The 27,904-nt window shown below is 41.3% G+C and overlaps 1 protein-coding gene across 1 annotated transcript; it reads left to right on the forward strand.

Annotated features, from left to right (window-relative positions):
- The first annotated feature begins 2,886 nt into the window (after positions 1–2,886).
- Positions 2,887–27,898, forward strand: LOC111973956 (hepatocyte nuclear factor 1-alpha). The gene is given in 11 exon segments (XM_024001426.2): positions 2,887–3,460; positions 6,250–6,449; positions 21,744–21,924; positions 22,071–22,273; positions 22,490–22,635; positions 24,766–24,907; positions 26,660–26,806; positions 26,960–27,075; positions 27,244–27,325; positions 27,580–27,607; positions 27,609–27,898. Coding segments are annotated over 11 exon segments (1,623 nt in total). The 5' UTR covers positions 2,887–3,173; the 3' UTR covers positions 27,700–27,898.
- Positions 27,899–27,904: the final 6 nt, after the last annotated feature.

The following is a 27,904-nucleotide window of genomic DNA, read 5'->3' on the forward strand; positions in this document are numbered from 1 at the left end:
TGTGCCCACTCCTTGATAGATGAAAATATACTGGCCTCTTCCAAGAGATTTGTATCTAAGGCACAGGAGGTAGTGCACTCTCCCTATAACCTCAGGGTTTCTGGTTCAAACCCCACTGTGGGTGCTCCCCCTCACTGGGTTTAACTGGGATTCTCTTTCAACAGGTGTCTTGAAGAGAGAGTCATTTTTTATTAGTTTGACAAATGGTTTGCAATGAAACAATCCTAAATTGAATGTGCTAGCATGTCTTCATTCAGTTGGATAACAGGATTGAATGAACTGGCCCACAGGCCTAATACATGTGCTTGAGTTCACCCAACTCACTAAGGTGACATAAGTTGCTGCAAAACTTTACAAGACATAGTCAACAAAATGAATTACTAGGTTTGATGAACATTAACACCAAATGGCGCTCACACTAATCCATATTGTTTCCAACCCTGTACAGCCTACAAGCTTAGAATTCTATTTAGTTTCACAGTAGGTCAGGTATAGTAGTTGTTTGTTAGCTTTCTGACCACTGCATTACTAAATATACAGTAGCTTGCCTTTATAAATCGGCTCTCGACTTTTAATCAATCCCACAAAACATACCATTGTATAACTACAGTATAGGCTTTTGTCCAAATAAATAAATAATGGATTGAGAAAATGAAACTTTTAGGCCTAATTGATGTTCTTTGTTCTTTGAAAGACAGACCATCATATCAGTGTCCACATAGTTTTAAATTCCGTGTCAGTGTCTCCAGGCCTTGGTTCGCCTAGTCCTAACACTAGCACCAGTAAGACAGTCCCTCACTTTGGTAGGATCCACCCACCACCCCCCCCATAACCCCCTGATGAGGGTTGTGTTTCATATAGGAAGTGGTTTTGGGCAGTGTGCTTGCTCATTCACTGCTGGGTCTTAAGTATTTAATTAGTCCCAAAGCCAGCTCCACCTAATCTCCTCTCCAACACCGACTCAACATGTGACTCGTTAACCGTTTGGAGGCCGATCACAATGTCGCTTCTCAGAACAGCCACTCTAATAATTCAAGCAATGGTAATACATTAGCACCAATGCCTAGAGTGATAAAGGTAAACAATGTTATTGATTCACATGCCTCTGAAAGACTGTTGAGGGAACTCTGGGAAGTCTAATCTGCATTAAAACTTCAAATTGACTAACCATAACTACTGTATTATCAAACAAGCCTCTGGTTCTTCAACTCCCCTTTACACATGCAGCTTGTTCCATTAGGGGGTGCACTCATGACAAGCTGTTAAACTAATTCCAGATGACATTAAGAACGAGAATATCGCTCAATATGTGAAACAGCAAACTTTCTTACATTCCTATTGCCATGTCTGTTGACTGGTTTTGAAACAGTTTATTTGTTTGTGCTCTGGATGATAAACCCTGTGTGTGAAGTGTCCATGAGGTTTATACTGGGTGAGTTGTTGGACGTTGTTGGAGACACCCAGCGTAGGCTACACAGCCTCTGTCCTCAGCAGAGGAATCTCCAAAAGTGGGACAGGGCCTATTCGGGCAGGAACTAAGGGGTGTGTTAAATTTCTGCATGCATGATCAATGGGGTTGAATAGCGTGTGGGGTAGAGGGGGGTGGCGGGGCGGTATGGACACAATATTGAGAGAGGAGGGGGCAGAAATAGGGAGAGAGGTTGGCTGACTAATGAGACTGTGAGGAGGACAACAGGAAAACAGTAGCTCTGTTCCCTTTTCAAGTAAAGAACGTGTAAACTGGTTCTGTGGTTCTTTATTTCTAGAAACAGAAATTACAGTAGGTTACATATTAAGACAGCACACTTGTTTTATATAATACAAAAATTACATAACTGCATATTTACTTTCTCACACCAAATGTATGCTAGAATGTGTCATATAATACACTGTATGGGATTTAAATGCAGTACAAGCCACACTACCATGCCCCCTGTTTCCCTCGCTAGGCTGTCCTCTGAACAGTGCAAACTAAGGCACAATGGGACTTAATTACTGGTCAGAAAGATAGAGGGAGCCCTGTTTCTCAGAGTTTCCCCCCTTTCAAATACTGTACAATGCCATCTTCCCTAGGGTAGGGCGGGTGAGGAGAGAGAGCTCAACACAAAAAGGCAGGTGATAGGCTGAACCGGAGGAAGGCATAAGGTAAGAGAGGGGGAGGGAGAGAGAAGGAGAGAGGAGAGAGTTATTGGAGTTGAATCCACACTGAAAGCAACACTACCAATACAGCATAGCTACAATGCCACCTGCAGRGGTTCTTAAGTATTACTGATTCAGAAGTAAGCATAAAGTTATACAAAATCATGACGGATAATACAGTAGATGTATGTCATCTAAAAGCTGCGTCAATCAGACCTCATCTGTCTAAGATGACACAGTAGTGCTCTCTAGTGCTGTGCAGTACAACACCTACTTTCATTCCTCTGTCCAATTCATTCCTAACATGTCTCAAAAGACACCTATCAGGTGTTCATGATAAACGTTAAGCTACAACATCCATTCCATTGGGCCTTTACATTACAATTTATTTGAAATAGTATAGTATAGTGTAACCAGCCATAAATTACATCAAGGCAGGCCAAATATTCATTTTGCTGTCATCCTTTTTGAATCCTAAAATGAATATCTATAAGTGTCATAAAGAATTGTGTTAATTTTGAATATATTGAAAAAATTAACATTATAATTTGTAATGGTTGTATTCTTTTTTTAACCTTTCATCTATGTGTGTTATACAGGAAGGAACCTGAAAGAATGTGCATGTGACAGGAAAAGTTTATTTTCATTTAGAGTTTTTGACTGCACTTTGCTCACTTTTAGGAATGGAGGGAGATGGGGACAAAGTTCAAAGAGAGCACATGGGGAGTAAGGGGGAGGAAGATTTTTTWAAATGCATTTGAAAGCTTAACAGCAGGTGGAGGGCTTAAACCAGACAGCTCAGAACGAGACGAGAAGAAAATCGAACTGGGGAAAATGAAATGAAAGCAAACTTTGTATTTTCCTGAACTGAAGAAAGACAGAAAGGTAATGACTCCAAAAGCCACAATTCTTCGTCTTTTGTGTAAGCGCTTGACTGCAGTGTGTCTTAGTGTGTGAATATGTGTATGTTTGTGACCTGTGGCCTGCGTAGTCTGTGTGTTGTGCTAGTGAGGTAAGGTTTAGACAACAGTGTAATGGAGGGAGAGGAGAGGAAATGGGGCCCTGGGCGTCTGACTAATCTCCAGAATGAGCTTATCTGGGCACTGCTGGGCTCTGGACTGTCCCGGGAGGTCCTGGTCCAAGCACTGGAAGAACTGGAGCAAGAGAGGGTCACCCCTGGAGCAGAGAAGGGGGACAGGGGAGATGGAGAGAGTTCGGAGGAGGGAGAAATKGATTTTCCACCACCAATATTCCAGGAGCTGGAGGCACTACCCTCAGAGGAGGCAGCCAGACAGAGGGCTCTGGTCGACCAACTGCTGCAGTAAGTAGCTCCCAAATCTCTGCCCTCTGCCCTCCACCCTATCCTCTCCTTAACAACATACACATCAATCTCTTCATTTCATCAAACCTCAACTATTAATACAACAACACAATTGCCACATCCCTTTGCTGTGGTTTTATTCTCTCACACAAGCTTTCATTTCTCAAAACAATGTCCCACTCATTTGTTAAAAATTATTTAAAAACAAATACATTTTAGGGTGGTTACTTGATTCCGTTTTCCATTCTCTTTCTTTTCTGCTATCTTTTCCTGATGTTTTCTCACCAAGAAAAGAGTACAAATATGTGAGTTGTTCTTGGTCTTTATCAAATTTGGTCCCCCAATCCCCCCTTACTCCCTCATGCTCCTGCTTCACTCCACCCTTCCTCCCTCATTCTCCTGCCCCACTCGCCCTTCCTCCCTCATTCTCCTGCTCCACTCCCCCTTCCTCTCATTCTCCTGCCTCCACTCCCCCCTTCCTCCCTCATTCTCCTGTTTCACTCTCCCACTTCCTACCTCATTCTCCTGCTCCACTCCCCCCTTCCTCCCTCATTCTCCTACTCCACACCCTCCTCATTCTCCTGCTCTACTCCCCACTTCCTCCCTCATTATCCTGCCCCCACTCCCCACTTTTCTCCCTCATCTCCTGCCCCACTCCCCACTTCCTTCCCTCATTCTCCTGGCCCCCACACTCCACTTCCTCCTCATTCTCCTGCCCCCACTCCCCACTTCCTCCCTCATTCTCCTGCCCCCCACTCCCCACTTCCTCCCTCATTTGCCTACTCCACTCCCCACTTCCTCCGTCATTCTCCTGCCCCCACTCCCCACTTCCTCCCTCATTTCTCCTGCGCCCACTCCCCACTTCCTCCCTCATTGGCCTGCTCCACTCCCCCTTCCTCCCTCATTTCTCTGCCCCAACTCCCCCCTTCCTCTCTCATTCTCCTGCCCCCACTCCCCCCTTCCTCCCATCTCTCCTGCTCCACTCCCCCCTTCCTCCCTCATTCTCCTGCTCCACCCCCCCCTTCCTCCCTCATTCTTCTTGCCCCACTCCCCCCTTCCCTCTCATTCTCCTGCCCCCCACTCCCCCCTTCCTCCCTCATTCTCCTGCTCCACTCCCCCCTTCCTCCCTCATTCTCCTGCTCCACTCCCCCCTTCCTGCCCTCATTCTCCTGCTCCACTCCCCCCTTCCTCCCTCATTCTCTTGCCCCACTCCCCCGTTCCTCTCTCATTCTCCTGCCCCCCACTCCCCCCTTTCCTCCCTCATTCTCCTGCTCCACTCCCCCTTCCTCCCTCATTCTCCTGCTCCACTCCCCCCTTCCTCCTCATTCTCCTACTCCACTCCCTCCCTCATTCTCCGCTCCACTCCTCAACTTCCTCCCTCATTTCTTCTGCTCCACTTCTCACTTCCTCCCTCATTCGTCCTGCCCCACTCCCGCTTCCTCCCTCAATTCTCCTGCCCCCATTCCCTCCCTCAATTTTCCTGCTCCCACTCCCCCCTTCCTCCCTCATTCTCCTGCCCCTCTTCCTCTTTGTGAGATCTGTCTCGCCTCTGAGGTGGATTTAAAGGGAGGGTTCCTCCTTTCCTGATTACTAATTACCCAGCATTATTCTCTGGCCATTTCTATCGCTGAATGAACTACATGCATGGGTTAAGATGAACAGAAATGTGCTGTGTGTGTGTGTGACTTACTGTGTGATGATGTGTGTGTGTGTTGTGTGTGTTGTGTGTGTGTGTGTGTGTGTGGTGTGTGGGTGTGTGTGTGTGTGTTGGTGTGTGTGTGTAGGTTGTGTGTTGTGTGTGTGTGTGTGTGTGTGTATGTGTTGTGTTGTGTGGACGTGTTTAACTATTCTTGTGGGGACCAGAAGTCCTACAGGAATATATACGAACAAAAAGTTGACCAGCTGGGGACATTTTGTTAGTCCCCACAAGGTCAAATGCTATTTCTAGGTGGTTTAGGTTAAGGTTAGAATTAGTGTTAGGGTTAGAATTAAGTTAAATATTAAGGTTAGAGCTAGGGTTAGTTGTAGGGTTAGGGTTAGGAGCTAGGGTTAGGTTTAGGTTAGGATAAAGTTTAGGTTTTTGGGTTAGGGTTAGGTTAGGGTTAGGGTTAGTTTAGGGTTAGTTAGGGGTTAGGCGAAAATAGGATTTTGAATGGGACTGAATTGTATGTCCCCACAAGGTTAGCTGTACAAGACTGTGTATTGTGTGTGTGTGTGTGTGTGTGTGTGTGTTGTGTGTGTGTGTGTGTGTGTGTGTGTGTGTGTGTGTGTGTGTGTGTGTGTGTGTGTGTGTGTGTGTGTGTGTGGTGTCGTGTGTGTGTGTGCTGTGTGTGTGTGTGTGTGTGTGTGTGTGTGTGTGTGTGTGTGTGTGTGTGTGTGTGTGAACAGATGTTAGTCAATATTTACTACAACTTGGAAGGCCATTTCATTTTCACCACATTTCAAACTACAACAAATACCTCAGATTATAGTATAACTGCTCATTGTATGTAACTTAAAGTTGGCAATTGTACAACAATTAGCATGAAAACACAGAACTTGACCAATCATGCCTTAGTATCAAAATGTATCAAACATAGATAAAGCTTTTGTATATTTTAACATTTAATATACATAATAGCTATGTTATGTACTATTGCTCACTATTGTGTCACAGCAAGTAGGCTATGTTTCTGGGTATTATTTCAAGTGACCGGAGAGAGCTGGACTTTGCCCTACTGTGCGTCCCCTTATCTCTTGCCAACACCTTATGTGTTTTGTCTGTGTGTGTATGTGTCTGTGTGTGATAGGGAGGATCCATGGCATGTGGCAAAACTGGTGAAGAGCTACATGCAGCAGCATAACCTCCCCCAGAGAGAGGTGGTCGAGTCCACAGGCCTCAACCAGTCCCATCTCTCCCAACACCTCAACAAAGGCACACCCATGAAGAACCAGAAACGGGCTGCTCTATACAGCTGGTATGTCAGGAAGCAGGGCAAGATTAGCCAGCGTGAGTATTTGGCCAGCTGATAAGCTGACCCTGCCTGTACTGCAATATGACATTACAGGAAATTATAGGAAATTCTCAAAGCTGCTAATGAGAACCTTGACGACCTTGTACCTAGCCGGTGGGGATTCCGGTGGGGTGCCCCCACCCAGGCAGTGGCAGTGCTGGCAACAGTGCTGGCAACCACTAGCTGCAGTAACCCATGGGGAGGGGGTCACACTCAGACATTCAGAGAGGAGGTATATTATTGTGACCCTGGTGGCACAAAATCAAAGTCTGACTGCATGGAGATGCTTGGGAATATGGTCAATACGGGTGACCGTATTGTGGGTGTTTCAGGGAAAAGGTCTACATTTGACCTCCATCATCTAGGATGTGACAATGGTTAATAAAATCTCTCAATTTCTGCCCTCTCAAAATCTCTCAATTTGCGCGGTCTTGCAGCCCTTCTCATGCAGCTGCAACTGTAAGTGCATTTGTAAATCAAGACCTATCTTGAGTTGGGCTCTGGGATGGTGCAATTGTTGAGAGTGTGAGCTTATGGTTGTGTGGGGGGTAAGGGTTGAGTGTGTGTGGGTGTATGTGTGTATCCCACAACTGTTGCGAAGGAGTAAAAGTTGTTAGGGACAATAGAGGATGATCCACAGCTATATATAATACAAATCGAGGTGAGGGCGATGGAAATGCATTTGGCAGTTGATCTACTTCAATTCGGTAAATGGCACTGTGTGCTCTTTTCAAAGGATGGATCCCAGTCGGTTCAGGGCTATGGGATACAGGGGGTCGAGGGTGGTCTGCCGGGCATTGGGATGACAACCCAACTCGGGATGAGGGGGGCTTTTAGCGGGTGGAATAGTAGGGACCAATTGGAGGCTTACTTAGTAGCAATGCAAATATCATGGTACAGCTATATAGACACTCAATCATCATGTTACTTTTTAATGGTACGTTTACAAACATATATTTTGATAAAAATAATTGAAAGTTGTGTCTYATTATGGTAAGTGGTGAAATAAGYATAGCCAGTTACAATTGTAATGGCCTAGCAGATAATAAGAAAAGACGATCAGTATTTACCTGGCTAAAAGAGAAGGAATATAATATCTATTGTYTACARGAAACCCATTMAACAGTTTTAGATGAAGTTTTGTGGAAAAAGAACTGGGGGGGGCGAAATATATTTCTCCCATGGGCAAAGAAATTCAAAAGGGGTGATGGTTTTAATTAACAATCATTTTGATCTAAATGTGCAAATTGTCCAAACAGATCCTCAAGGTAGATGGATTATTTTAAATATGTTATTGGACAATAAACAGATTGTTAACAGCTTATTAACCTATACGGTCCGAATAATGATGATCCAAGCTTCTTTGAAAATATATATAAGAATTGATCAACTCTACAAGCAACACCAGACTCTATTATTATGGTGGGAGATTTTAACACGGTCTTAAATACCTTATGGACCGGAAAGGAAATCACACTACAAACTATCACCCTCAGGCACTTAAGGAAATCATGAATGTCATGGATATATTGGAATTAGTGGATATATGGAGACTTAAATACCCTGACCTAGTGAGATATACATGGCGGAGGCTTAATCAAGCTAGTCGTCTTGACTACTTTCTTATGCCATTCTCTCTGGCACCAAACGTTTAAAAAGTGTTGATAGGGGACAGAATGCAGTCGGATCATCACATAATTGGCATATATATTACTCTTACAGAATTTCCACGTGGGCTAGGATATTGGAAATTTAATCAAAGCCTACTAGATGATAAATTGTTTAGAACTAGGACAGAAGAATTTATAACTGACTTTTTCCAGACATAACATAGGTACAGCAGATCTCCGTATAGTATGGGACACTTTTAAGTGTGCCTTTAGAGGCCATGCAATTCAGTACTCATCTATAAAACAAAAGCAATTTAGATCAAAAGAGTCCATATTAACAAAGGATATTGAAGGACTAACAGTACAGTTAGATAGCAATAAAAATGGTACCACAGAGGCACAGAATAAGTTATAGGAAAAACTAAAAGAAATGGAGGAACTTATTCAAGAAAGATCCAGTGTAATATATTATAAAAAATAAAGCGAACTGGATGGAATATGGGGAAAAATGCACCAAATTCTTTTTCAATCTTCAGTATAGAAATGCTACCAAAATTGTTTTATTAAAACTTGTTACAAATGATGGAGTCACRCATGATTCACCAAATGATATTTTGAAAGAGGAAGTAAAGTACTTTAAGAATATGTTTTTGTTTCAGGCTCCTCCATCTCCACTAACTGAAACTAATTGTATGGATTTGTTTCCTAATAATAATGTAAAATTAACATCTGTACAGAAAGACTCATGTGAAGGCCAAATTACAGAGGAGGAACTGTTTGATGCAATTGGGGCCTTTAAGGCTGGGAAAACTCCAGGGCTGGATGGCATACCAGTGGAAGTTTACAAAACTTTTTTTKATATACTCAAAGGACAATTAGCATGTTTTAACCACTCCTATATAAATGGTAGATTATCAGACACGCAACAAGAAGGTCTGATATAATTATTACTGAAACAGTACTCAAGTGGTATATATAAAAGATCCAGTCCATTTAAAAAATTGGAGACCTCTTAAACTTCAGTGTTGTGATGCAAAATTCCTAGCAAAATGCTTGGCGCATAGAATGAAAAAACTATTGTCAGATATTATTCATCCTAATCAGACAGGTTTTTTACATGGACGATACATTGGAGATAATATAAGACAAGTACTGGAAACAATAGAATATTATGAAATATCGGGGACACCAGGCCTGGTTTTCATAGCGAATTTTGAAAAGGCTTTTGATAAAGTACGACTGGAGTTTATATATAAATGCCTAGAATATTTCAATTTTGGGGAATCTCTTATAAAATGGGTTAAAGTTATGTATAGTAACCCTAGGTGTAAAATAGTAAATAATGGCTACATCTCAGAAAGTTTTAAACTATCTAGAGGAGTTAAACAAGGTTGTCCACTATCGGCATATCTATTTATTATTGCCATCGAAATGTTAGCTGTTAAGATTAGATCAAACAATAATATTAAGGGATTAGAAATCCGTGGCTTAAAAACTAAGGTGTCATTGTACGCTGATGATTCATGTTTTCTTTTAAAACCACAATTAGAGTCTCTCGACTGCCTCATAGAGGATCTAGATACTTTTGCTATCCTCTCTGGATTAAAACCAAATTATGATTAGTGTATTACGTATTGGATCACTAAATAATGCAAATTTTACATTACCATGTAGTTTACCAATTAAATGGTCTGACGGAGATGTGGACATACTTGGTACACAAATCCCAAAAGAAAGAAATTATCTCACTCCAATACATTTTTATAGAAAGTTAGCAAAAAATAGATAAGATCTTGCTACCATGGAAAGAAAAATACCTGTCTATTTGTGGAAAAATCGCCCTGATTAACTCTTTAGTCATATCACAGTTTACCTATTTGCTTATGGTTTTGCCTACACCTAGTGACCTGCTTTTTAAATTATATGAACAAAAAATATTACATTTTATTTGGAACAGCAAGCCAGATAAAATTAAAAGGGCCTATTTATATAACGAATATGAGTTCGGAGGGCAAAAATGATTAAATATTAAAGCATTAGACCTCTCACTAAAGGCATCAGTCATACAAAAGTTATACTTAAATCCAAACTGGTTCTCTAGTAAATTGGTACGAATGTCTCATCCTATGTTCAAGAAGGGCCTTTTCCCCTTTATTCAGATTACACCTGCTCACTTTCGGTTGTTTGAAAAGGAAATCATCTCCAAAATATCTTTATTTTTTAAACAAGCCTTAAAAAGTTGGTTGGAATTTCAGTTTAATCCACCTGAAAAGACAGAACAAATAATACAACAAATATTGTGGTTAAATTCAAATATACTAATTGATAAAAAAAMYKKWWTTTTYSRAAARRAAAARRAAAAAAAAGGTATAATTTTTGTGAATGATATCATAAATAGGACTGGTGGAGTTATGTCACACATGCAGCTAACACAGACATATGGAAATGTCTGCTCTACCCAAAATTACAACCAATTAATTGCAGCATTACCACAAAAATGGAAGAGGCAAGTAGAAGGGGAAAAAGTAAGGAACTTGTATGTCGGCCCTGTATTAAAGAACATAAATGGTTAAAGAAAAGTGTGATAAATAAAAACATATACCAATTTCATTTAAGGACCAAAAAACTGACAGCTGTGCATTATAAATTGCAAAATAGTTGGGAAGAGATTTTCGATGTACCCATTCCATGGCACATGGTTTATGAATTGATACGCAAAACAACGCCGGATTCAAAACTTGGAATTTTTCAATTTAAATTACTATACAAAATTCTTGCAACTAATAGAATGTTATATATATGGGGGATACAATATTCCCAGCTCTGCAGATTCTGCTGTGAGGAGGCAGAGTCATTAGATCATTTATTTTGGTATTGTCCATATGTAGCTCGTTTTTGGTCACAGGTCCAGGAATGGCTGAAGAATTTCAACATTTGCCTACAACTAACGCTACAGATAGCAATACTGGGCGATTTGAAAAGCCATAGTCAATCAATCAATAATATAATAATTATTTTAGCAAAAATGTTTMTTTTTAATTTACAATCTGTAAAAGCTATGAGAATAGAAAGGTTCAATTCTTTTGTGAAGCATCACAGCACAGTTGAAAGATATATGGCAAATAGAAATCCGAAATGGATGATGTTGAGAGATAGATGGGAGGTGTTGAATGGAGCTGAAGGGTGGGACTAATAACAAGATAAACAATGTAAAACATACGGGATCTGTAAAATGTATATAGGTCGGAACTTTTGTGAAATAGCACAGTTACAAATAGAAATCAAACTGGATGGATGTCAGGACCCGGTTACGAACTCGGGTCTCCGGTGTGAGAAACAGTCACTTAGCAAACTGAGCCACTAATAGTCGGCAGAACCCTGTGTCTGTAAAATGTGTATAAAAGGTATAAATTGAAAGTAAAAGCCGAAGTGTTTATTAGTTTATTCCAATTGGGGGATCGGTGGTAGGGTTTGCGGGGAATAATAATAAAGGTATATTCTTTTAAAAAGTATGTCTATATATGTATGTGTATGTATATATGTGTATATGTATGCATGCGTGTTTGGATATATTTACCCAAACAAATATATGGGGGATTGGAAATGATGCAGACAATTACATTGATGGAAGCAACATTCTTTCCGCAATATTCAGCTGATCCACCCCTTAGAAGATTTTTTTTATTTTTAAAATAAAATTTAAAAAAAATATGACATTACAGTATGGACTCTCTAAGTGTAACATTTACACTACCGTTCAAAAGTTTGGGGTCACTTAGAAATTTCCTTGTTTTTGAAAGAAAAGCCAAAAATTTCATCCATTAAAATAACATCAAATTGATCAGAAATACAGTATAGACTTTGTTAATGTTGTAAATGACTATTGTAGCTGGAAACGGCAGATTCTTTATGGAATATCTACATAGGTATACAGAGGCCCATTATCAGCAACCATCACTTCTGTGTTCCCACTTCTGTGTTCCAATGGCACGTTGTGTTAGCTAATCCAAGTTTATCATTTTAAAAGGCTAATTGATCATTAGAAAACCCTTTCGCAATTATGTTAGCACAGCTGAAAACGGTTGTTCTGATTAAAATAGCAATAAAACTGTCCTTTAGACTAGTTGAGTATCTGGAGCATCAACATTTGTGGGTTCGATTACAGGCTCAAAATGGCCAGAAACAAAGAACGTTCTTCTGATACTCGTCAGTCTATTCTTGTTCTGAGAAATGAAGGCTGTTCCATGCAAGAAATTGCCAAGAAACTGAAGATCTCGTACTACTCCCTTCACAGAACAGAGCAAACTGGCTCTAACCAGAATAGAAAGAGTAGTGGGAGGTCCCGATGCACAACTGAGCAAGAGGACAAGTACATTAGATTGTCTCATATGAGAAAGTCCTCAACTGGCAGCTTCATTAAATAGTACCCGCAAAACACCAGTCTCAATGTCAACAGTGAAGAGGCGACTCCGAGATGCTGGCCTTCTAGGCAGAGTTGGAAAGAAAAAGCAATATCTCAGATTGGCCAATAAAAATAAAAGATTAAGATGGGCAAAAKAACACAGACACTGGACAGAGGAAGATTGGAAAAAAGTGTTAAGGACAGACGCATCTAAGTTTGAGGTGTTCGGGATCAAAAGAAGAACATTCGTGAGACGCAGAAAAAATGAAAAGATGCTGGAGGAGTGCTTGACGCCATCAGTCAAGCATGGTGGAGGCAATGTGATGGTCTGGGGGTGCTTTGGTGGTGATAAAGTGGGAAATTTGTACAAGGTAAAAGGGATCTTGAAGAAGGAAGGCTATCATTCCATTTTGCAATGCCATGCCATACCCTGTGGACGGCACTTAATTGGAGCAAATTTCCTCCTACAACAGGACAATGACCCAAAGCACAGCTCCAAACTATGCAAGAWCAATTTAGGGAAGAAGCAGTAGGCTGGTATTCTGTCTAAAATGGAGTGGCCAGCACAGTCACCGGATATCAACCCTATTGAGCTGTTGTGGGAGCAGCTTGACCGTATGGTACATAAGAAGTGCCCATCAAGCCAATCCAACTTGTGGGAGGTGCTTCAGGAAACATTGGGTGAAATCTCTTCAGATTACCTCAACAAATTGACAACTAGAATGCCGAAGGTCTGCAAGGCTGTAATGGCTGCAAATGGAGGAATCTTTGACGAAAGCAAAGTTTCAAGGACACAATTATTATTTCAATAAAAAATAATTATTTACAACCTTGTCAACGTCTTGAATATATTTCCTATTCATTTTGCAACTAATTTCATGTATGTTTTCATGGAAAACAAGGACATTTCTAACTGACCCCAAACTTTTGAATGGTATGTCTGTTAAATCATGACTACCTCATTCATTAATATTCACAATTAATTACCATAAATCTACACTGAGTATACAAAACATTGAATACTCACTGAATACTCCCCCACCTTTTTGACCTCAGAACATAAATGTATAATTGTTGTGCAATTTATAGGCTATATTGAGGCTATATGGCGTTAGTGTGAAGCCTATAAGCCTAATTAAGCTACAGGTAGAAAAAGTTCATCCACTGAGGCAAAAATAACAATCTGAGTTTGACTCAATAAGATAAAAGCTGTGAAATTGAGAGTTGAAAAAGAGAAGGGAGGGCCAGAAAAATAGACTGTTTGGGAAAGATTTGGTGAAGTGGTAAAAGAGGATGATAGCAGTGCCGGCGATGTTATGTGAGGCATTCTAAAGTCACAAGATAGGGACTTCAAATAGGCCTATGGCACGTCAAGGGAACTGTAGCCTATACTGTTCRTATGGGTTAAATGGAAACTGAAATCTGGACACTGACTGTAGGTCTATAACCTCTAATATAGCCTTAATATTAACTCCTGCAGAATACATTATTTCTTGCAGTAAAATGACACCAAATGTAGGCTAAATTTTTCTTTCTTTCAGCATCTTGAGAGAATTCGAATGTGCAGTTAGTTACCGTCTGTTGGTTGTGCCATCTTTATCAGCATCATAAACGCTGACAACTCAACCACATAAAATATGCATTCAAGCCAAACTGAAATCTTATCAGAAACATGTTGGTTCATTTTCACAGCTCTCTATTTCCTTACAACCGATCAAACTGATGTMATTTGGAAATTTTGCATAGAAAGGCTTTTTTGTTGTTATTTATTGCATTTTCTTCCTGGTCCCTATAAGTCTTTGCTCAGCGAAAGAAGCAGAGATGACTGAGAACTTCACCGATGTCAACTAGATTGAAGCATTCATTCTATCGATCTATGACATTATTTTGGAGAGCAAGGTTTTATTTAGTCTTCTAGGGCAACATATAGCCTAATGACAGAAGAGAAACTGCATGTATCTAATAATAGACAAGTTGACTAACAAATATCCTACCAAAATTAAGGAAATTATAAGCAGAAACAAATCTAAATCAGGCACCCCCTGTCAAAAAAGTGTTCTGCTGTCTCTGACTGCCTACAGAGCATTTTCTATACTAACGGGTTAGGGACAGGTACGGGCCTCAGATTTTCACTTTATCACATATAGTCTGTTAGTTGCATTTAGGTTATTAGCAATTGCAGGCAGGTGTGCGGGTGAACAAACAGCTGACCCATGGACCACTGCCATGAACACCAACGTGAAGTTCATTGGAGCATGTCAAATTGGGTGTCACATGAAACCTATATACATTTTCAACAATTTTCCATCCTAAAATGTAAGAATAAGCAAAGGCTTTGATTTCTGGTCAAACAGATGTAAAGGGGGTCTTAGACAACATCTACCAGAAAAAATATTTAAAAGTATTAGAAATTAGTCAATCAAAACATAATGTTGAAGTAAAGCCCCCTGCCAACAGATATCAACACTTATATTTTGTTTTGGCGTAATTACATGCCTTCTGTAAGTTAAAGAAACATTGACTTGTGATTCCATTACCAAAAACCTACATATCTCCAAGGTATTTTCTAGATGATGAAAGTTCACAGAAGTAGCAAGTAAAGGTAGGTAAAGGTACCTATTAGTTGGTATTTTTGCTGATATATAGTTTGTTTATGAATTATTAAGTCATTAAAACTCAATTCTGTTACCAAATCTTTAACGGAATTACTGCAATTGTGTCACGTGTGCTCCCTCTCCGGCCTCTAGGTCACCAGGCTGCTCGTTATGGCGCACGCCTGTTACCATGTTACGCTCACCTGCGCGTCATCAGACTCACCTGGACTCCATCACTTCCCTGATTACCTTCCCTATACATGTCACTCCCTTTGGCTCCTTCCCCAGGCGTTATTGTTTCAGTTTTCTGTCTGTGTGTTGTTCATGTTTCTTTCATTAAATGATGCACTCCCTGAACTTGCTTCCCGACTCCCAGTGCACTCGTTACAGAATAATGCCTCACCAAAGGGAAGCATCATGGGGTGTTTTTTATTTGAATTTTTTTGTGTGGGAGGTGATGTCGGGTCCGAACCGGAGCTACCTGGGAGGCCTCAGCCAGTTTATCGGGCTCCCCTGCCTCAGCTGGCTGGATGGGTTTCCATACCTCAGCGGGTTCGATAGGCTCCCGTGCCTCAGCGGGCTCGATAGGCTCCCGTGCCTCAGCGGGTTTCGATAGGCTCCCGTGCCTCAGCGGGCTCGATAGGCTCCCGTGCCTCAGCGGGCTCGATAGGCTCCCGTGCCTCAGCGGGCTCGATAGGCTCCCGTGTCTCAGCGGGTGAACAGGTTCCCGTGCCTCAGCGGGTGAACAGGTTCCCGTGCCTCAGCGGGTGAACAGGTTCCCGTGCCTCAGCGGGTGAACTGGTTCCCGTGCCTCGACCGAGGCCAGCTCATCAGGCTCTCAAGCCTCAGCCGGTTTGTCAGGTTTCGACCGGTCCGCCCCGAATCACCGGGCTCTAGGTCACCAGGCTGCTCGTTATGGCGCACATCTGTCACCATCATTACATGCACCTGCGCATCATCAGACTCACCTGGACTCCATCACTTTCCTGATTACCTTCCCTATATATGTCACTCCCTTTGGTTCCTTCCCTAGGTGTTATTGTTTCCGTTTCAGTTTCCTGTCTGTGGGTTGATCATGTTTCTTGTTTTGTTCATTAAATGATGCACTCCCTGAACTTGCTTCCCGACTCCCAGTGCACTCGTTACAAATTGAATAGGCTACAATGGGAAATCATAGTAGTCACAATGGTTGTCCTCCCTTCCACTGGCATACTGTTATGTTCAGCTCATAACTTTTTCTCTCTTTCTGTCATTTCGTGGTCAAAACAAGACTGTGAAAAAAGTCTGGACAACCCCTTCCTCTCACTCTGCCGCTCTCTCGCTCTACTCTCTCTCTCCAGTTAATGCCACCTCTCCCGGCTCTTACTGGCACCTACCATGACACCTACCACCTACCCTCCTTCCATTTACTGTAATAAGCATCCTCACCCACTGAGCACTGACCGACACCGGACGTCCATGGGCGTTGAAAAGTAGTTGAAATTTGGTCAGCCCGCCCTTGCCTGACCAAATCTGAACAAATCATAGACTATGTTTCTCAAGTTTGGCGAGCACAGTACAGTAGAGCACAGTAGAGAACAGAGTGCAGTACAGTAGAGCACACTAGAGTAGGGTACAGTATACTGTACTGAACATATCTACTTTTCTCTACCGTGCTGTACTGTATTGTATTGTACTCTACTGTGCTGTACTGTGATGTCCAAACTTGTGAAACATAGACGTCTATGATTGTTTAAGATTTAGTCTGGTCCGGACGAACCAAATGTGGTCTTGTTTGGGGCCGGAGCTCATTACAATAATAGCCAGTGTGTAGGATACATCACCATGAAGAGAATGATACTCATATCCATAATTATGCATTTCTGTATAGTAGCTTACAGATCAGAGAGCCATGATGTCAGGGCTGGTTCCAGGTATAAGCTACATAAGCGACCGCTATTTTTTACTTATTTATTTATTTAACCTTTATTTAACTAGGAAAGTCAGTTAAGAACAAATTCTTATTTACAATGAGTGGACTGGATGTCCAATGAGTGGACTGGAGGTAAGTGGACTGGAGGCAGGGCATGAAAGGGATAACGAATCCAGTTGTTTGTGTCATCCATTTTGGGAAAGTACCTGCGTAATTGCGCACCCAACTCACTCAGGTGCTTCGCTATATCACATTTGACATTGTCCGTAAGCTTGAGTTAATTTGCACATAAAGAATCATAAAATGATGGAAAGACCTGTGTGTTGTCCTTGTTAATGCAGACAGAGAAGAGCTCCAACTTCTTAATCATAGCCTCAATTTTGTCCCTCACATTGAATACAGTTGCGGAAAGTCCCTATAATCCTAAATTCAGATCATTCACGGGAGACAAAACATCACCCAGATAGGCCAGTCGTGTGAGAAACTCGTCATCATGCAAGCGGTCAGACAAGTGAAAATCATGGTCATTAAAGAAAACTTTAAGCTCGTCTCTCAATTCAAAAAAACGTGTCAATACTTTGCTCCTTGATAACCAGCACACTTCTGTATGTTGTAAAAGCGTTAAATGATCGCTGCCCATATCATTGTATAGTGCAGAAAATACACGAGAGTTCAGGGGCTTTGCTTTAACAAAGTTAACCCTTTTCACTGTAGTGTCCAAAACGTCTTTCAAGCTGTCAGGCATTCCCTTGGCGGGGAGAGCCTCTTGGTGGATGCTGCAGTGTACCCAAGTGGCGTCTGGAGCAACTGCTTGCATGCGCATTACCACTCCACTTAGTCTCCCTGTCATGGCTTTTGCGCCATCAGTACAGATACCAACACATCTTGAACACCAAAGTCCATTTGATGTCACAAAGCTGTCCAGTACTTTAAAAATATCCTCTCCTGTTGTCCTGGTTTCCAGAAGAGGATGTCTTCCTTAATTGACCTCCCATAAATGTAACGGACATATATCAGGAGCTGTGCCAGGCCCGCCACGTCTGTTGACTCATCCAGCTGTGACGCACAGAATTCACTGGCTTGTATGCGAAGCAGTAATTGTTTCAAAATATCTCCTGCCATGTCACTGATGCATCCTGAAACATTATTGTTTGATGAAGGCATTGTCTGTATAGTTTTTTGGGCCTTTTCCCCCAGCAGTGTCACTGCCATATCCACAGCAGCAGGAAGAATTAAGTCCTCCACAATAGTATGGGGCTTGCCTGTCCTAGCCACTCGGTAGCTCACCATATAAGACGCTTCTAGCCCTTTCTTATTAATGGTATCTGTTGCTTTTATTCACGTCTTACTAGTCGAAAGTAGTCTTAATTCTCACTCAAAAAACTCCCGTGGCTTATTTTCCAAATTGGCCTGTTTTGTTTCTAAATGCGCAAGAGTAAAGTTTTCATCGAGTTGTGAGATAGTACTTTTGCACATATAACACACTGTGGCTGAGGAAAGGCACTACTCCCAATATAAGTGAACCCCAAATCAATGTAGTTCTCACCATACGTCCCTGTCTGTTGTTCGGTGCTTTTCCGGGTAAGGGGGCAGTAGCTCTTCGGCTGCATCAGATTCACAACTGTCAGTGTCCATGCTAGCTGGGCTAACAACAAATGTAGAATTACTGATGCTAACAGAACAACTTGTGTCTCTTGTGTAGAGCTGGTATGTGTCTCTATGGACGCGGGCCGTACCTTTTTTTTAACCATTTATCCATTTTCAAACTGAATGAGCAACAGCTACGTTTGGCTACATATGGACCGTTAGTGGAATTCCTGCGAGAGAGTAACGGTTAATGTGATTGGATGTTAATTATTTGACTAGGCTACCTGTATTTGACATTGTGTTGTTATTTCGCTGAACACTAGATGGTTTCATTTTATTTTTGGYAGTGAAACGAGGCTACTCAGGCAAGAAAAAAAACTCACCCAAATGTATAACCATGTTGGAAAATATAAATGGACTGTATGAAAATGTGAAAAAGACTTAAAAAAAAAAAAAAAAAGTGAATCACATTTTTATTTGGCGTACCCCTGATGGCATTGCGCGTACCCCTGTTTGGGAATACCTGATCTAGTTGATGATCCCTGCTATAAAGCCTTGGCTGCAGGTTCAACAATTTACAGCTCTGATTTTCTCCCCATCATAACCGCCAGGGGTGTAAATAACAGTGTTTTCCTTGAAAGGGGGATCATTTGAGCTTTACAAAAATGCCAGAAATATTACTTTATTCAACAAATTGCACAAAAAAACAACATCCGCAACTTGCATTTGCGGACTGCAGGACCACAGATGAGTGAATAGCAGTGCACACGGGAAAATAGAGCTTCTAATGTGATCAAAGTAAAAGTAGCCTACATTTATTTATTTTTTATTTATTTTTTATTTATTTCACCTTTATTTAACCAGGTAGGCAAATTGAGAACACGTTCTCATTTACAATTGCGACCTGGCCAAGATAAAGCAAAGCAGTTCGACACATAGAACAACACATAGTTACACATGGAGTAAAACAAACATACAGTCAATAATAATACATGAAGGTAGAGAGAGAGTAAACATTGTTTCTAGATGAGGTTAGTTACAAGTCAAGTGTCCTGGCTTCGCAGCAGTTCAAAAGATTGATGAGTGACTGAAGTGACGGCTTGGGAGCTGTGCGGGAGAGCTGGGCAGATTAGCTCAATCAGACCGTGCAACTGAAAGATGTAAATTCTGCCAAGAATTGCATGAAATATTCTGCATGCATTCTTAGGATTGGACAAAACAGATGAAAAGGCGCTTCATGTCAAATTTAATGTCCATTAGTCTCACATGGAGTTATTGTCTCATCCCATTTTCGTCAACTACACTGAACAAAAATAAATGCAACATGTAAAGTGTTGGTCCCATGTTTCATGAGCTGAAATAAAAGATCCCAGAAATGTTCCATATGCACAAAAAAAAATATTTCTCGAAAATGTTGTGCACAAATTTGTTTACATCCCAGTTAGTGAGCATTTCTCCTTTGCCAATATCATCTATCCACCTGACAGGTGTGGCATATCAAGAATATGATTAAACAGCATGATCATTACACAGGTGCACCTTGTGCTGGGGACAATGAAAGGCCACTCTAAAATGTGACGTTTTGTCACACAACACAATGAAAAAAGATGTCTCAAGTTGAGGGAGTGTGCAATTGGCATGCTGACTGCAGGAATGTCCACCAGAGCTGTTGCCAGATAACTTTATGTTAATTTCTCTACCATAAGCCGCCTCCAACGTCATTTTAGATAATTTGTCAGTACGTCCAACAGACCACGTGCATAGCGTCGTGTGGGCAAGCGGTTTGCTGATGTCAGTGTTGTGAACAGAGTGCCCCATGGTGGTGGTGGGGTTATGGTATGGGCAGCTATAAGCTATGGACAACGAACACAACTGCATTTTATCGATGGCAATTTGAATGCACAAAAATACTGTGACGAGATCCTGAGGCCCTGTATTCCCAGTCATTCGAAATCTATAGATTAGGGCCTAATGAATTTATTTCAATTGACTGATTTCCTCATATGAACTGTAACTCAGTAAAATCTATGAAATTGTTCCAAGTTGCGTTTATATTTTTGTTCAGCATAAAATTACAAGTAATTGTAATAGTTATGTATTTTTTTTAGGCCGTCATTGTAAAAGAGAATTAGTTTTTAACTGACTTGCCTAGTTAAATAAAGGTTTTTCCAGGGCTTCAGGAATAGGTCATTGACGAGTATTTTTCGTCATTTATTGGTTACAAAATGAACACTGGCATGTCAGCAACAACATTTTAGATTGGTAAATTTGTATACTCAGCTATCTAAACTTGTAGTAATCATGGTCGAATTACCAACCGGGCACGCAATTTCACTTAGGGCCCCCAAAAGGCCCTGAATTCCCTTACCATAATTCCATTGCCAGATGTAAAACCACTTCACTTACTGTAGTTCAATAACCAAAATATTTGTTTTTCAAACTCAAGGTGCCATGTCATAGCTGACACCCAGTTCTTTTTGAAGCCATCTTTGAATCTTAATTCGGGGCAGATATTTTACMGTTTTTGGTAAACGTGAACGCATAAAAACTGAGGGAGATTTTACCGTAATTCTGTTACCAAACAAACTTTGCATCTGCACACTTCTTCTAGTAAATGTGTTTTTGTTCAATTGTCTGTGTACATTGTTCAAAGTAGTCCTTGTGTATAGAGTTGAATGGTTTGTTAAACTTTGAAATCAATGTTTTTTGTTTGGCATACATTTTAATGTGAAAGTGTAATTCCGTTACCGTGGAATGTTATTTTTTTTAAATATATTTTTTTAACCTTTATTTAACTAGGCAAGTCAGTTAAGAATAAATTCTTATTTAAAATGACGGCCTAGGAACAGTGGGTTAACTGCCTTGTTCAGGGGCAGAACGACAGATAAGGTAAAAACCTTGTATTCGATCTTTACCAGGGATTCGATCTAACAACCTTTCGGTTACTGGCCCAATGCTCTAACCACTAGGCTACCTGCCACCCCAATTGCCCATTACGTAACCCCTGTTACATGTATTCCGTTACTACCCAATATGTAACATAATAAGATCCTGTGAATTATCCCTATGTTTAAAAATATATATAACACAATCCTGTCTGAATAATACTGATACTAATGTAAATACTGATATTAATATGACGATAGCAGATGAACAATACAAAAATATGCATGTTTTCCATGCAGAGTTTACCAATGCCAGTCATGCCCTTGGGACCGGAGAAGAGCAGGGAGAGGACATAAGGAAAGGACGGAGGAACAGGTTCAAATGGGGACCCGCCTCCCAGCAAATCCTATTCCACGCCTATGAACGACAGAAGAACCCAAGTAAAGAGGAGAGAGAGGGATTAGTGGAGGAGTGTAACAGGTGAGATAGGGGTCAGATGAAAAGTAATGGAAATGGTAAGAAATGTTCCCAGTTCCAGTGCAATGGAGGAGCTGTCATTGTCATTTTAGCGTGTCCCTTTTAAAACACGTTTTTCTTTCTCTGGGGCCTTTCTGGCTCTCCCTCAGGGTTGAGTGTCTCCAGAGGGGTGTGTCTCCATCCCAGCTGGCTGGACTGGGCTCTAACCTGGTGACAGAGGTACGAGTGTACAACTGGTTTGCTAACCGCCGCAAGGAGGAGGCATTCCGCCATAAACTGGCTCTCGATACGCCTTACACCAGCCAATCAGCAAGCACCACCAACCACACTCTCTCACACAGCCCTGTGCAAGGTATCACTCACTAAGACCAAAGTAAATAAAAATATTAATTAATTTAATCCACAAACAGCATAATTAATCATTCATGTTGTCCTCAGATGTTCTGTTATGTACTATTATTAGTACCGCGATACAGAGGAACAGAACCAAGACTGCCAGCGTGCAAAATGTCCTTATACCAGGAAACACCTGATCCTAACTCATCCTAACACTCTTCCTCTCTTCCAGGCATGAAGTACAGCCAGCAAATCCCATGTGACAGTCTGGGATCAGCGAGGGGTCGCAGTGGAGACCGAGGCTTGGGAGGCCGCCTGGCCAGCACCATCCAACTTGAGCCCAGCCACACACTCCTGGAAACACACTATCACAAACTAGTGAGATCACCTACCATTATACAGTGCATTCGGAAAGTATTCAGACCCCTTCCCTTTTTCCACATTTTGTTACGTTATAGCCTTATTCTAAAATGGATAAAATACCAAAAATCCTCAATCTACACACAATATCCCATAATGACAAAGCGAAAACAGTTATTTTAAAATCTTTACAAAATGTATTAAAAATAAAAACAGAAATACCTTATTTACATAAGTATTCAGACAGTTTGCTATGAGACTCGAAATTGAACTCAGGTGCATCCTGTTCCCATTGATCATCCTTGAGATGTTTTTAAGTCCACCTGTGGTAAATTCAATTGATTGGACATGATTTGGAAAGGAACACACCTGTCTATATAAGGTCCCACAGTTGACCGTGCATGTCAGAGCAAAAACCAAGCCATGAGGTCGAAGGAATTGTAGAGCTCCGAGACAGGATTGTGTCAAGGCAAAGCTCTGAAAAAGGGTACCAAAAAATGTCTACAGCATTGAAGGTCCCCAAGAACACATTGGCCTCCATCATTCTTAAATGGAAGAAATTTGGAACCAGCAAGACTCTGGCCGACTGGACAAACTGCGCAATCGGGGGAGAAGGGCCTTGGTCAGGGAGGTGACCAAGAACCCAATGGTCACTCTGACAGAGCTCTAGAGTTCCTTTCTGGAGATGGGAGAACCTTCCAGAAGGACAACCATCTCTGCAGCACTCAACCAATCAGGCCTTTATCGTAGAGTGGCCAGACAGAAACCACTCCTCAGTAAAAGGCATATGAAAGCCCGCTTGGAGTTTGCCAAAAGGTACCTAAAGGACTCACAAACCATGAGAAACAAGATTGGTCTGTTGAAACCAAGATTCAACCAAGCGTCGCGTCTGGAGGAAACCTGGCACCATCCCTACGGTGAAGCATGGTGGTGGCAGCATCATGCTGTGGGGATGTTTTTCATTGGTAGGGACTGGGAGACTAGTCAGAATCGAGGGAAAGATGAATAGAGCAATGTACAGAGAGATCATTGATGAAAACCTGCTCCAGAGCACTCAGGATCGCAGACTGGGGCGAAGGTTGACCTTCCAACAGGACATCAACCCTAAGCACACAGCCAAGACAACGCAGGAGTGGCTTCGGGAAAAGTCTCTGAATGTCCTTGAGTGGCCCAGCCAGAACCCGGACTTGAAACCGATCAAACATCTCTGGTGAGACCTGAAAATAGCTGTGCAGCAACACTCCCCATCCAACCTGACAGAGCTTGAGGATCTGCAGAGAAGAATGGGAGAAACTCCCCAAATACAGGTGTGCCAAGCTTGAAGCGTCACACCCAAGAAGAATCGAGGCTGTAATCGCTGCCAAAGGTGCTTCAACAAAGTACTGAGTAAAGGGTCTGAATACTTATATAAATGTGATCTTCAAATTTGCTAAAATGTCTAAAAACATGTTTTTGCTTTGTCAATATGGGGTATTTTGTGTAAATTGATGAGGGGAAAAAATTATTTAATCAATTCTAGAATAAGTATACGTAACAAAATGTGAAAAAAATATTAAGGGGTCTGAATACTTTCCGAATGCACTGTATAATCATTAACCATATCTCTCACCGACACACATTGTCACCAACCAGTGAGATCACAAACAACCTCCCATTTTCACAAACCAGAGAGATCAGCAAATATGTTCACATAATCACAATACACACCACCACAATACACATCATCACAATACACATAATCACAATACACGGCATCACAATACAGAGATTATTAACTGCACCACAACATCATGCAAACCAGTGTGATCACAAATAATATTATATCATAAAAAGCCAATCACAAACCACAATATATCATAATAAGCGAATGTGATCACAACTCATATTACATCATAATAAGCCAATGAGAGAGCAAACCATATTTATTACATCATAATATAAGCCAATGAGATCGCAAACCATATCATCACAAGTGATAGATCATCATGTAAGCCAGTGAAATTACAAAGCCATATCGCATAAAACTAGTAAGATCGTACAATACTTCCATCCATCATAAACCTTTGAGTTTACAAAGCATCTCAATCCTTACAGTAATCTATGTCTGTGGTTGTCACTATCTGCCAACCACCCTCTTTCCCATCTCAGGTATCAGGAGGTGGTCCATTGCCCCCAGTAAGCACCCTGACCTCACTCCACAGTCTGTCTGCCTCACCTTCTCCCCCCCAGGGACTCGTCATGGCCTCCTTGCCCAGCACCATGAGTCTGGGAGAGTCCTCTCTCCTCATAGGTAACTTATGACATTATCGATCATAGTCTGCTTTACACCCCCTGCTATATTGTGGATAAAAAGTTACCTGTCTAACAGAACACAGAGGGTTTTCTTTAATGGAAGCCTCTTCAACATAATTCATGTAGAATCAGGAATTCCCCAGGGCAGTTGTCTAGGCCCTTTACTTTTTTCAATCTTTACTATTGACATGCCACTGGCTTTGAGTAAAGCCAGTGTGCCTATGTATGCGGATGACACAACACTATACACGTACGCTACTACAGCGAGTGAAATCACTGCAACACTTAACAAAGAGCTGCAGTTAGTTTCAGAATGGATGGCAACGAATAAGTTGGTTCTAAAGATTTCAAAAACTAAAAGCATTGTATTTGGGACAAATCTGGTTCATCCTTGGGAGTAATTTCCAAACGCATGAAGGTATCACGTTCATCTGTACAAACAATAGTACACAAGTATAAACACCATGGGACCATGCAGCCGTCATACCGCTCAGGAAGAAGACGCGTTCTGTGTCCTAGAGATGAACGTACTTTGGTGCGAAAAGTGCAAATCAATCCCAGAACAACTGGAGGAAACAGGTACAAAAGTATCTATATCCACAGTAAAACTAGTCCTATATCGACATAACCTGAAAGGCTGCTCARCAAGGAAGAAGCCACTGCTCCATAACCGCCATAAAAAAAACAGACTACGGTTTGCAACTGCACATGGGGACAAAGATCGTACTTTTTGGAGAAATGTCCTCTGGTCTGATGAAACAAAAATAGGACTGTTTTGGCCATAATGACCATCGTTATGTTTAGAGGACAAAGGGGGAGGCTTGCAAGCCGAAGAATACCATCCCAACTGTGAAAAGCGGGGGTGGCAGCATCATGTTGTGGGGGTGCTTTGATGCAGGAGGAACTGGTGCACTTCACAAAATAGATGGCATCATGAGGAAAGAAAATGATGTGGATATATTGAAGCAACATCTCAAGACATTAGTCAGGAAGTTAAAGCTTGGTCGCAAATGGGTCTTCCAAATGGACAATGACCCCAAGCATACTTCCAAAGTTTTGGCAAAATGGCTTAAGGACAACAAAGTCAAGGTATTGGAGTGGACATCACAAAGCCCTGACCTCAATCCCATAGAAAATTTGTGGGCAGAACTGAAAAGCGTGTGCGCGCAAGGAGGCCTACAAACCTGACTCAGTTACACCAGCTCTGTCAGGAGGAATGGGCCAAACTTCACCCAACTTATTGTGGGAAGCTTGTGGAAGGCTACCCGAAACGTTTGACCCAAGTTAAACAATTTAAAGGCAATGCTACCAAATACTAATTGAGTGTATGTAAACTTCTGACCCACTGGGGATGTGATGAAAGAAATAAAAGCTGAAATAAATCATTCTCTCTTCTATTATTCTGACATTTCACATTCTTAAAATAAAGTGGTGATCCTAACTGACCAAAAACAGGGAATTTTTTACTAGGATCAAATGTCAGGAATTGTGAAAAACTGAGTTTAAATGTATTTGGCTAAGGTGTATGTAAACTTCCAACTTCAACTGTAAATACACATCCTACACATTGTACCCTCCTCTCAAATGGCTCTAAGTCTGTGCATATTATCAAATGATAATTTCAAAATACATCCACTGTAGTGTATCGTTTCCTTTTCTAGTGATGATCAGAAAACTGTCAGATATCAACTTTAATTGACATTTACAAAGGAGCCTAATCCATGTTTTCCTGGCCTATGTTGGTCAACAGGTCAAACAGTACCTGTCATCAACAACATGGGAGGCGGGTTCACCACCCTTCAGCCAATCTCTTTCCAGCAGCAACTCACACAGCAGTTTCAGAATCATATGGGCCACAGTCCTTTCATGGCAACCATGACAGGGCTTCCATGTCACAGTAAGGCCACAGTGGCAGCATGTTATTCATTCATTTGCCCTGTTGACATAAATACATGTATGAAACAAGGAATAAGTGACATAATAGAACAGCTAGAACTAACAAGGGTTTCATAAAGTATCTCTGCACCTGCTCTCAATTTCTCCATTGCAGTGTACAGCAAGTCCGATATGTTTCCCTACCCTCCGTCCAGCCTACTGTCCCAAGCCATGATTGTCACTGACAGCAGCAGCCTTGGAACACTGACCAGTCTAAGCGCAGTCAGACAGGTACTGTGAAGCCAAATATTTACCAATATGAAAGTGATGCCATTAATAATCGTTTACATATAGGCTAAGTTATAGGATACAGGTACAGAAAAGTCTAGACTCACCGGCTAATGATCAGAAATAGTATTAATGTGGATTGAATCTGATAATTACTTTTGCATTGGTTAGATTCTGACAACAGACCCTGAGGAGGAGACAGAACCCATCCAGGATGACTCCCTACACCTGCAATCCCCTTCACCTGTGCCAGGTAAGAAACATCACTCTGGTATGGAATATTTCCGTGAAGATGCAGTTTGACACTACAGGGGAGATTCAAGAAATAAAACATTAAAAAACTTAGCGTAACACATATTTAAAAGTCATTTAACATCACTTAGGGGTAAATATAACCCATGGTATTCTCTAGTTGGCAGTGAAAATAGGGAATTTTAAATGCAGGTTTGTAATTGGAATGTTAGTACAGAAACTGGAAACTAATAACTTACTATCGCTTTCTTCTAGTTTCCTCTGGGAACTTAGAGTTGTATCCTCCATGAAACTCATCCACCTCACCTCCTCTCATCTTCGCCGGCAGACATCAACTCCTACATTCCTGAACATATGGTCTCTACTGCACAGTAGCAACAGAATGTAACTACTATGTAATGTGAAGGGGTGGGGGTAGAGGAGGTGAAACTAAATGTTTTACAGTAGGTAGAGAACTGTAATAAAGATGCAACACAAATTCACAAAATTTGCAGAAAAGCTACCTCTGCAGTAACATTTTCCAGAGAAGCCATATTTCCCATTCTGCTAGATACATTTACATTTACATTTAAGTCATTTA

This window comes from Salvelinus sp. IW2-2015, linkage group LG15 (genome assembly GCF_002910315.2).
Source record: "Salvelinus sp. IW2-2015 linkage group LG15, ASM291031v2, whole genome shotgun sequence".
Lineage (NCBI taxonomy): Eukaryota > Metazoa > Chordata > Actinopteri > Salmoniformes > Salmonidae > Salvelinus > Salvelinus sp. IW2-2015.